This window comes from Antrostomus carolinensis, unplaced genomic scaffold (genome assembly GCF_000700745.2).
Source record: "Antrostomus carolinensis isolate BGI_N321 unplaced genomic scaffold, ASM70074v2 scaffold5260, whole genome shotgun sequence".
NCBI classification, from domain to species: Eukaryota; Metazoa; Chordata; class Aves; order Caprimulgiformes; family Caprimulgidae; genus Antrostomus; species Antrostomus carolinensis.
In genome coordinates this window covers 9,750-22,019 of record NW_010290434.1, presented here as the reverse complement: position 1 = coordinate 22,019, position 12,270 = coordinate 9,750, and the positions used below count along the sequence as shown (strand labels likewise).

The window sequence follows — 12,270 nt, the reverse complement described above, 5'->3', positions numbered from 1 at the left end:
AACTGGATTCAACTCCATTCACCACAACTCTCTGGGCCCGGATCCTGACTAACACTGAATGGATTTTAGAAATAAATTTTGACTTAAATTCATACAAAGCTTTGTCAGAGTAATTTTAAAGCGCTTATGAGCTCATCTTTACATGAATTTTAATCGCAGTTTATACATGTTAAGGGTGGGTGTTTTTATTTGGAATTCATGCCCAAAAGAGCACGTTGGAAATGATGATTTTTAGCCTGTGAACGTTCAGTCACCCAGAGCTGGGTGGTTGTTCTGACATTCCTGGGTGAACGATGTGCTCGTGTCTGTATCATCACAAGCGAAAACTTCTTTTATCTTCAAGTTTGTTGCCTGTAGCTAATAATTCTCAGTCCAAATTGCATCAGAGGTGGAAAAATAAATGTGTTGAGACTTTTAGAGCAAAAATATTGAATCCCATTACAACCAGAATCACAGAATCACATGCATTTAACAGTGCAAGATGGTTCTGTGAGCTGTTTCACTGTCTATAGCTTTCCTACACTGAGGACCAAATAGCAACTCAGCCTGGTCATCTTAGGATGTCCAAAGCATGGAATGAATTTTCTTTGGTTTCTTTTGGGTGCCGGAGCCCTGGGACAGGCTGCCCAGAGAGGGTGTGGAGTCTCCTTCTCTGGAGATGTTCAAACCCACCTGGATGCTTTTGTTCAGCTGGGAAAATATAACCAGGGAGAGCCTGTGCTTCCTTCTGAACCTGCCTGTGGATTTGGCTGAATTGGAGTTTTAAAATTATTTGGGAGATGACAAATGTTAATAGAGCTGATACATTGTTGTGGTTTTTCCCAAAGAAAGGATTTCTTTGGGGAAACATGGCCCCAGAGCAGCAGAGGCAGCCTGCAGGCACACAGCTCTCCCACCCTCACCGGGACCTTAGGAGGGCTAAAGTCCTGCTGCCCTGCTCTGTTTTCTAGAGGGACCTGATCTCACTGGCCAAGCAAAGTGACCTGCTGGTCAAAAAGGTGGAGACCTGGTTCCGGCACCGGCGGCTCCAGGACCGGCCCAGGCTGATGAAGAAGTTCTGTGAGGCCAGGTAGGTGGGTCAGTAGAGGCTTTTGGTGATGGATATCTCCAACCATGTCTGCACACCATCCTCATCCCCATCCCCATCCCCATCCCCTGTCCTTAGCCCCAGACACACTCCCAGAGGACTCTGCTGTCAGCCACAGCTGCAAAAGGAGACTTGGTGCCACGAGGCTGGGCCCCACCACTGCACACACTGGTGACAGAGCCACCACGCAGTGCTGCCAGCTTCATCCTTCCTTCCTCTCCACTTTTAACTTTCAAAAGTTCAAGTTGCCTCAAAAGAGTCCACTGGCCTTGATGCAGATCAGGTTTAAATCTCAGATGCTGGAGGGGTTTTGAGCAGTGATGCCATTTGCAAAATGTATCAAACTTCTTTTCAAGATGATCTTGATCTGAAATTAAAATGTTAAAATGTTCTTAGCATGGATCATTGGGCATAAAATGGATCCCTGAAGGGCAGTTAGTAGGCAGTGCAAGCCATGAACAGAGGGAGGGAAAATCCGAAAAATATCAAAAAGCACCGAAATCTGCATAACATCCATTTTCCTCAAGATATTTGCTCTCTCATGTGAAATTTTCCTGCACATCTCAGGAATATATGGAGACAAAACGGAGAGAGGAGTCACCAAGGGTCTCAATCAAATGAATCAGGTTATCTCCAGGACTCAGCTGGAGGTTTAATGCTGTGTGCACACAAAAATTACCGTCATGTGCGAGATCCGCTCTCCCTCCCCCTCTGAAAAATAAATTATGTTTGAACTGTGGTATTATGCTTTTTTAAAAAATATTCTCCTCCTGGAAGCTTGTTCAGGGCTCCACACTGCAGCATTTCTGAGGAAACTAATGAAACCCCCGGTACTTCTGGGCCAGCACTGGGAAAAATGAGGTGCCTTCCACAGACTGGGGTGTACAGGCATTTGCAGAGGTGACCAGGTAGAGGCAACTTGGTAGTCATAGAATCACCGACTGGTTTGGGTTGGGAGGGACCTTAAAGCTCATCCAGTCCCAACCCCCCTGCCAGCAGCAGGGACACCTTCCACTAGACCAGGTTGCTCAAAGCCTCATCCAACCTGGCCTTCAACACTTCCAGGGAGGAGCAGCCACAGCTTCTCTGGCCAACCTGGGACACTGGCTCACCACCCTCACACCAAAGAATTTCTTCCTCACATCTCAGCTCCATCTCCCCTCTTCCAGTTTCAAGCCATCACCCCTTGTTCTGTCACTCCCTGCCCTTGGCCAAAGTCCCTCCCCAGCCTTCCTGGAGCCCCTTCAGGTACTGGGAGGCCACTAGAAGGTCTCCCCGGAGCCTTCTCTTCTCCAGGCTGAACAGCCCCAACTCTCTCAGCCTGTCCTCATGTCATTCTGCATCCTGCTTAATGCTGATGGGACACACGAGGAATCTTGGCACAGTGTGGACCACAGCAGAGCCTGGGTGGGCTGTGGACACTCTGTTGCCTTAGCACACGTGTGCATGTGTGAACAGAGCTGAGGTTCCACAAATCCCGGTCCAGACAAGCGTAGGTTCTCCTGTGGGCTTTGCAGCGTCCTGGGCCCAGCCTGGGGAGATAGTCCAGCTCTGGAGGAAGTCTTGACTCCTTGTTTTTTCTGTTTTAGCTGGAGATTTATGTTCTATTTCACATCATTCTTCTCTGGGGTGGCTCTCCTCTACGATGTAAGTACATGAGCAGGGTGATGCTGTGGTGTGACACAGGGTTCCTCATTCACGGCCAATGAGGCAGATGGTCCTGGGCCATTTCAAAGAGCCCATCCAAAGATCACGTGTGGCCATGACTGTGGGTCCAAAGGCAAAGAAGGACAAATTGAGGGGCGTGGAGCAGAACCATCCCCAATCCTGATCCAGCAGAGCAGTCCCCCTGTCCCTGGGTGGACCTGGCTGGGTGTCAGTGATGTTACCAGATCACTATGACAGTGATTCCCCACCGGTACCCACACGCAGCCCTTGCAGCTCAGCCAAGAGCAGCCCCTGTTCTGCTGCCCACTGTGTATCCAGACCCTCCATGTGACATCCTGTGCATTCACTAATGACAAACGCATTTGGCCAATTGCTTTTTCCAAAGCTCAGAGGTGGATTGGATCTACCATGGGCACATTGACTTCTTCACATGGTCATTAGGTGTCACTTAAAGGTTCTGAGTTCTTACTGCTGCCTTCTCTCTGCACAGAAGCCCTGGGTTTGGGACCACAACCTGTGCTGGCTGAGATATCCACAGCAGGTGAGCAGCAAGTGCCTGGAATCACAGGATAATTCATATTGGAACAGGGACCAGGAAGTCTCTTGTCCAACCTCCCGCTTGCAGCACTGGGGTGTGAGATCAGACCAGATTACCCAGGGCTTTGTCCAGTCTGGTTTTGTAAACCTTCAAGGATGGAGACAGCACAACCCCTCTGGGCAACCTATTCCACTGATTGACTGTCCTCAGGATGAAAGAGCTTCTCCTTCCATCCACCTCTCTTGCCTGCTGTCTCATCCTCACACCACGCACCATGGCTAACACCTTGGCTCTGTCTTCTCGCCAAGCTCCTTGTAGGTGCTCCATATAACAGAGGACAGAGTCTCTGCTCTGAACGGGTTCCTTTTCTGTGTAGCCCAAGCCTGGTGGGAGCAGTTCCATATGTGTGGCCACAAAAGGAACCAGGTGGTCAGGACATCCCTTGACCTCTCAAAGCAGGGATGGAGATGAGAGGTGTCTGAGCCCCCACCAAGGGTAGACCCCAGCTCCTCTCAGTCCCTCTGCAAACTGTGCAGGGCTGGTCTTGGCTTTGGACCAGGCTTGACAGCACATCAGCAAATGGTTCAGTCACAGGAACATGAAAATTGAGGTGACCAAGCCCTGCTGTCCCAAACGTGGACTGAATGAAGGGGCTTTCCTGGGGAAGATCCTTCCCCTCTCCTGTCCCTCAGGGCTGGGCAGGGTGTCACATCGCCTGTCACTTGTCTTTCAGCCTCTCCTGCCTGCATTGGGCTGGTTCTACCTGCTGGAGCTCTCCTTCTACTGCTCACTGGTGGTCACCCTGCCCTTTGATGTGAAGAGGAAGGTGAGTGACAGCAGCACAACTGCAACCTGCTGGCTTGGTTGGCCCCTGCCATGAGGTTCTCCCCTTCCGCTGTCAGCTCCCTGGGGGTGCAAAGGACAAGGCATGCAGGCTGCTGGGAAGACCCCCGAGCACAGGAGCTCCTGCAGCTCTCATATCCCACCATCACACCTTGCACTGGGTCCTGCTCCGTGCACTGTGCCCTTCCTGCCTGCCAGGCTGGGTAAGTGCTGGGGGCTGACGTGGAGTCCCCACGCTGGGCCAAGGGACAGCTGCTGGGTGGAGGTGGCCTCATGGCCCTTCCTGGCTCTGATCTCAAGTGCTGCCTGAACCAGAGTATTGTGTCCTCCTGAAGGAGCTGGACTGTTGTGTTGAGGCTGCTGTAGATGCACGTATGACTTTGCCATGTGGGATGAGGTGACCTCCAGGGACCCATGGACCCAGCATCCACTGTTGCCCTCGTTCTGCAGTGGAGACTCCACAGAGCTGTGCAGTTCAACCTCAGCTTCATTTGGTTGTTTAAGTTGATGATCACATCTCTCTTCAGAAATTTCATGCTTTCCCCCAGAGAAGGGCTCTGCCCAGCTCTCACAAAGCACGTCCCAGGTCCCAGAGGACCCACAGAAACTCTGTATTAAAATTGCCAACACCACAATAGTCTTTGTGGACAAGTCAGTTGTTGGATACCTGCAGTGCTTTCCAGAAGAAGCAACCTGGTCTAGTGGAAGGTGTCCCTGCTGCTGGCAGGGGGGTTGGGACTGGATGAGCTTTAAGGTCCCTTCCAACCCAAACCAGTCTGGGATTCTGTGAAGAAACAAGAACCTACTGCCTGGCAGTGATCCTCCCTGGGTCAGGGCCAGAGCTGCCCTTCCCAATCCCTCCACAGAGCACTCAGTGTCATCTCACACCTCAAAGCATTTGCCTTTCTGCATGGACAGATTTGTCCACACAGGCACGAGAAGGTGTATTCCCAACCTGCAGTATCTCCAGCCCATCTCCATTGGTCCCTCTCCATGGGCTGCACAGGGAGGTTGAAGAGCTGCCTCTGGTAGGGCTGCTGGACAGGACCTGCCCCAGGCCAAGGGCATCTACTGCCATTACAGAAAGCTCTTCAATACACGGTGAAGGGTCTGGGAGGAAAAGATGGGCTGTTCAGAAAGGAACTTTGTAAAGGCATCTAAATTCATGGGAAATGTATAAAATCTGTCTTCTAGCATGTTTGCACCCATGTGAACCTCACTCGTATTGATCTGGGTTTCCATAAACTGGGCAGAAAGATGTTCATTCTTCTTGGGACTTAGCAGGACCTCAGGGAGCTGCAGCATGGTGGGGAGCACTGATGCTTTGGGTTTGATGTGTCCTAGTGAGGCAGCAGCATCCAGGCACAGGTGCTGGTTTTTATCTGGGCCAGAGCTGGTTCTGTTCAGCAGCTGGAACAGCCCTGGGGTTTGGGTTCAGCTGGGATTTGTCAGGAGAGAAACGCTGAGAACATCCCCATGTTGCATTTGTGTCCCTGGCACTGAAGGACTTTGTGTTTGTCCGTCTGCAGCGCAAGATCTCAGGGGTGAGGAATATTGCCATGGATCAGCTCCATGGGCATTGGGCTCTGCCAAGGGGCTGTTCCATCTCCTGTCCCCCATGGGCAGGAGATCCATGAGGGGCTCTTCCTCTCTTGCTCTCTCTGGCTTTGGCTCGGGCTCTGGCTCTCCCGGGATTGCGGTTTTGGGTCGGGATTGTGGCTCCTCCGGGATCGTGATCTGGGAACAGGCCGGGTTTGGTCGGCGGGTGGTGAGCAATGGCACTGGGTGTCACTCATTTGCATATTTTATTACTAGTATTATTATCATTACTATTTTAATATCTGTATTATTTTAAGTTTTATTTTATTTCATGTCCCCCAATCCTCTCCCCTGTCCCCTGTGGGGGTGGGGACAGTGAGCGAGTGGCTGTGTTGGCTGCCAGCCCAGTGCAACCACCACAGCAGGTCAAGGTAAGACTGACACACAATCTCTCTTCTCACGCCAGGACTTTAAGGAGCAGATCATCCACCACATCGCCACGATCACTCTGATCTTTGTCTCCTACTGTGCCAATCTCATACGGTTTGGGACGATGGTCATGCTGGTCCACGATGCCTCTGATTATATTTTAGAGGTGAGTTACCCTCACCTGGAAATGCAGATCCGTGCTCGCGTCTGTGGGAACTGGGTGTCTTGCTGCACACGGTGTGTGTGGGTGTGGTGGCCCACACACGTGTACGTGTGCACTCTGGTGCCAGTGCGTTTATGAAGAACCAGATTTACTGCTCTTGGGGAACGGATCCCCACGTGCCTGGTAACCCTGGCAGGACATGGGCACTCCCTCAGCCCCCTAGAAGGGGATCACAGGCACATGAGACATGTGGCACTTTGTCTCCCTGCAGCTTGCCAAGATGCTCCATTACATGAAGCGGAAGCGGCTCTGTGAAGGCGTCTTCATTGTTTTTGCTGTGGCTTTCATCATCTCCCGGCTGGTCATTTTCCCGTTAACGTGAGTTACATTTTAATGTTCTCTGAACATGGGTGTTAGGCATTATTGGAGCTTCTGGAGAGGTGACCCTCCACGCTGAGGGGAGGAAGAGCAGGGAATGGGATGCTACAGGTAAGCTCAAAGATTAATCCAACTGGAACTGAGGAATCCAAGAGAAAAAATAGAGGTTTAACTGTATTAATTAATTAATTAGCTATAATAATGACTCTAGAGCCACAGCCTCTGTCCCTTCATTCCCACGCTCTCACTGGCTCGCCCAGGCAGGGACCATCTCTCACCCAGGGCTGCCTCTTGTGCTGTGATGAGATCCTCACACTCAGCCACAGCAGCTGACTGCTCAGGAGTTATCGTGGCACTGGGAATGTCTCAGGACTGTCTTTCTCCACCCTCCTAAAGCCATCCCCACCACAGATCCTCCTTCTCTTCTACTCCTGCTCAAGACCTGGTGTGACCCTTCCAGTGTGTAGGACATGGCCTCCTTCTGCTGCAAACACAGGTTCCTATGAGAGCAGGAAGGTACAAACTGTACTGGTTAGAATCCAGTTCACAGCTCCGGGACAGGCTGCCCAGAGAGGGTGTGGAGTCTCCTTCTCTGGAGATTCCAAACCCATCTGGATGTGATCCTGTGCAACCTGCTCAAGGTGAACCTGCTTTGGCAGGGGGTTGGACTGGATGATCTCCTGAGGTCCCTTCCAACCCCACCAGTCTGGGATTCTGTGAATTTCCCAAGAATTTCTTAGCAGACCAAGAAAGGTCTGCTTAAAGCTCTATGAAGATAAAATTAAAGTAGGAACAATGGTGCAGTAATTTAAGGTGACCCACCATCTATTTGAAATAAAACAAGAAAATCATGAGTACAGGCTGAGGATTCAGGAGATGGGATACGTGACGTGCCGGGAGGGTGTCAGCAATGACACCTCCAAAAGCCACAAGCAGGCACCAGTCCTGGAGAATGGCTTTTGCCTACACACACCTGACCACACTCCCAGCCTCACTCTGCTGAAATCGTTCCCCATTTTTACCACTGCCAAGTCACCTGGAAAAGCTGATCCTGGTTAACTCCCCAGAAACTCACCCCACAACACTCACATTGTAGCTCAGCTTTCTGTTTTCTTTCAAAACCAAACGATTTATTACACCCAGAAGAATTTTTAAAACAGGACATGACGTACAGCCATAGGGTCACGTCTGCATTGCTGTCCTCTGCTCCTGCCCTGGCTCAGCGCTGAGGATGCTGAGATTTTAATTTTGGTTCTGCTGCCATTTAGTTTGGGTGCCTGTGGGGCTGACTCGGGATAACTCCTGGTGGTGAAATGGATCCCTTAGAGAGAAAAGCAACAAAAACTTGAGGCAACTTTCCTGAGAAAGAAACTAGAACAACGATGACTTCAGTTGTCTCCACTGCAGAAGGTCAAGCCCCAGTATCTCAACTTGCTCTATCATAACTTAAGGACAAAGAAGATGATAGATGTCTCGGGTCACACCAAGGGTCCATCTAGGTCTGCACCTCTTCGCATCAGGAGCAAGAAGCTGATGTTTAGGAAGGCAAGAGCAGAGCAAATACACACTATATTCAACACTTCCCACCTTCCAACCTGTCTTAGACTTCATGTTTTAGATAACTTGCAGAGGAGGACACTCTGCAAGTGTGGACATTCTAGGGTTCAGCATTTCTCTCCTGCACTGAACTGCTCTGTGTTCTGTCTGGTCCCCATTTCCAAGCTGGTGCTCTCCTCCTTTCTGTCTCTGTTTCTGTGACTTTTGCCAAGAAGAATGTCCTGCCCAGCTGCTCACCTGTACCCTCAGCTTTTCTCTAACTTCAGTTAAAAAATTCATTTCAATCTTTTATTCAAGTGCCAGTGGCCAGGTTCCCTTAAGGTTTAATTTTTGTCCACTGCTCCTCTCCAGACTTATTTTAGGAGAAATCTTGCTGGTTCCTGCTTCTTCTGGGAAGTGTTGCAGACTTCTGATAACAGACCTGTCTGCACAGACTGTCGCGTTGTTTCTGTGGGTCCTCCTATGGGACCTGGGACCTGCTTTGCGAGAGCTGGGCAGAGCACGAAGCCTGCGGGTGCCGTCCTGGCTCAGCTCATCTCTGCCCTGGGGACACGTGAGCCAAGTAGTTCCCCAAAAAGACACTTGACCCTTTGAAGTGTGAAGGCACTTGATCTGCTTTAGTCTTGTGTCTTCTGATTTGCCTCTCCCTCTCTCTTTCCCACAGCACCTACTATTACTTCGTGACAAAATTTCAGTTGTTCTTCGTGATCTGTCTGTTACACACTTTCCTGATGATCCTGCAGATGTTACACATTTTCTGGTCCTATCTAATCATCCAGATGATCGTCGGTGTCATCTTCCATAGTGCGGTATGAAAAACCTTTATCTCCTCTGTGCCACCACTACTCGTGAGAGAGCCTGAGATCCAGAGTGACTCCTGCTCGCCCTCAGGGATGGGGTGGGAGAGACAGGACTGTCCAACAAACAGCCCGAGAGCTTCTGAAGTCACCTGTTGGGAGTTTTGTGGGTACCTTTGCTCATGGAGATCAGAGCAGCAGCTCCCAGTGTGTCCCAGGGACGTAGGAACCATCCACAGTCCTTTCTCCTCACTGCCCAACAGCTTCTCACTATGGAGTTTGGGAGAATAGGAACCTGTTGGTACGTGCAAAGTGGAGTAAGGAAGGAGCAATCAGATAAGCCTGGTAGATAGCACACTGTGGATGGCACCTCTGAGTTTTGGGTGCGTTCCACAGGCTTTTGATGTATGTCAGAGTTTGTAGAGGGATCATTGGAAGAAACCTTGTCATCAGAGATGCCTGTTCCCTGTCCTGCCTTGCTAACGTAAGCAGATGGCATCTTGGTAGCCTCTGAGTAGAATCATGAAGGCTCTGGGGATCTTTGGCCAGAAAAAAAACCCCACCACAGTGTTGGTGTTCTGCCTTCAGCTTATCTTGAACTACCCCTTCACTGAAGCTAAATAAAGAGAACAAAACAAGTTTTTCTGGAGGATAGGATGGAACACGATTGTAGATGTCTGCAAAATGAGGAGACCGGTCAATATGCCAACTGGACAAATACACGTTGACTTTCAGAGCTTTGGCAGCAATAAACTGCACAGGAAAATATGCAGAAGAACTACATGTAGAATAAATACTGACTTATTTTCAGAAGGTTACATTACAAGAACATGTTGCCCAAGGAAGTTGTGGATGCCCCCTCCCTGGAAGTGTTCTTGGCCAGGCTGGATGAGGCTTTGAGCAACCTGGTCTAGTGGAAGGTGTCCCTGCTGCTGGCAGGGGGGTTGGGACTGGATGAGCTTTAAGGTCCCTTCCAACCCAAACCATTCTGTGATTCTATGATTCTATGAACATATTGGGGCGATTAAAAAAAAAAAAAAAGAGTTCAAAAGTTAGGTGGAACCATAACAAAGTCAACCTCTGGCAGTTTAAGTCAACCTCCAACGCAGGGACAATTGCAACAGTGGCTTTAAGGACAGGATCACGCCTGTTATTTTTATTTTAGCTGTCGGGTTAACACACCAGTGCTGCGAATGAAAACAGGACTAGTGCCCTCTAACAGGTACCACGATACAGGTTTTACAGCTCATTTAAATTTTCTTTCTCTTCTCCAGACAAGAAAAGATGCCAGAAGTGACACTGAGGAAAGTGAGCGGAGCGAAGCAGAGGATCTGGCAAAGGACAAAGAGTAACAGCAGTCTGGCTGCAGAACGCCGAGAGCCGGGCAGACTCTTCAAGGCGAGGAGGCTGACAAGGACCATGGGAGAGGATGGTCAGGCTCACATGGCTTCACAGTGGTCTGCCCGAGGCACCACCCAACGTCTAGATGGAAAGTAAATCCATCGTAGCATTTACAAGCAGTTAAGTCACTTCAGGAAATGTTTTCTTCACTTCTCCTGTTGAGACCTTTCTTGTACTACTACATAACGATCATTTATCCAGGAAAATAAAGGTCTGCCAGCCAAAGTCTCACTGTAAACAGGGGAAGAGGAGTTGAACAAACTGCTGAAGTTATGACACTCAACTGTGCGTCCTGGTTTTCAGCTGGGACAGAGCTGGCTGCCTTCTTAGTAGCTCGAATAGTTTTGGGTTCAGGATGGGATGTGTTCCGAGAGTGTTGATAACATCCCAGTGTTCTCCATTGGCACTAGAAGTTGAAGGACTTTGTGTTTGCTAGTCTGTAGGTGCCAGGTCTATGGGATTGAGGAATGTTAAAATTAATAATCCCAATTGGCATTTGGCTGTGCCAACGGGATATTCCATATCATATCACGTCATGTTCTGTAGATTAACAGAGATTCTCTCACGGATCACTCGGGCTCTCGCTCTTCTGGGGTTGCGGTTTGGGTTTGTGGACTGTCTCTGCTCTGGGATCGCTGGCTGGGACAGGCTGGGCGTTGGTTGGTGGGCGGTGAGCAACTGCACTGGGCATCTCTCATTTGAATATTCCATTATTCCTGTTATCATTATTGTTATTAATTTAATTTCAATTTTATTCCAATTATTAAATTGTTTTAATCTCAACCCATGAGTTTTCTCACTTTTACCCTTCTGATCCTCTCCCCCATCCTATTGCGGGAGGTGTTTGGCTCCTGGCCAGGCTAAACCCACAACACTACTCAGGGAGAAGTCCTCTAAAATGGAAAGTAACTGCAACTCCTCCAAATGCACACTTTTCCACCAGAAAGTATAATTTAGTTTAAATGTAAACTTTCTGTTGGGATGTATTCAATTTGTAGAGGTTTCATTTTCAAAGTTGGAAAATGAGTGTTACAACACTAACATTTTAATGGGATAGTTTAGGGGTTGAATAACTTTTCACCTTGTAATATATTGTATCTGATGTAATTTTCGGAATTTATTGTAGAACATTGCATTTAAAGTCAACATAAAAATTAATTACATCTAAACCAAAGACTCTGTTTTACCTAGATTATGCATGATGAAGTTTTTTAGAATATCAGATCTTATGTCAGTAGGAAAATCTTAGAAACTTGATGGAGGTCTGACATCACTGCTAGCTCAAACGCTCAGAAAATGCAGAGGACAGATAAATCTACATATATATATAGATATATATGTATGTCCATAAACAATATACAGAAACCTGCAAACACTGTCTTTAAAATATGTTTTGTACCCAAGATTTAAGCATTTCACACAAATACTAGAGGAAACAGCTTCTGAGAAATGGGAAGAGGTGGAGCGTGAGGAGTGGTGTAACTAGAACAAGAACACACTGCTGAGAAGAACCATGGTCCACCTCCCACAGCTGACCTAGGCAAGGCAAAACATAAATAAAAGTCAGGAAAGATGTGTGAGAGAAAGGCAGAGGGAACTGAGGCAGCATTCCCGGGAAGGATTTTGACATTCAGGTCTGCAGGAAGCAGCGCTGAAAGGCAGCCAGGCACCTGTCTCTGTAAGGTGTTGGCATTAAGAAGGTAGCCCTGACCAGCTGTGCTTTGCTGTGAGTGCAGGAGCCTTCATCAGAATCCCAGACCGGTTTGGGGTGGAAGGAACCTGAAAGCTCATCCAGTTCCAACCCCCCTGCCAGCAGCAGGGACACCTTCCACTAGACCAGGTTGCTCAAAGCCTCATCCAACCTGGCCTT

At 49.0% G+C, this 12,270-nt stretch overlaps 1 protein-coding gene across 1 annotated transcript; it reads left to right on the top strand.

The window, feature by feature from the left end:
- Positions 1-950: 950 nt before the first annotated feature.
- Positions 951-10,351, top strand: LOC104528929 (ceramide synthase 4-like; the record flags this gene model as incomplete). Its single annotated transcript, XM_010173089.1, has 8 exons — positions 951-1,069; positions 2,677-2,734; positions 3,246-3,296; positions 4,027-4,119; positions 6,142-6,270; positions 6,539-6,645; positions 8,867-9,011; positions 10,274-10,351. Coding segments are annotated over 8 exons (780 nt in total), but the record flags the coding sequence as incomplete, so codon positions are not given.
- Between the last annotated feature and the right edge of the window lie 1,919 nt (positions 10,352-12,270).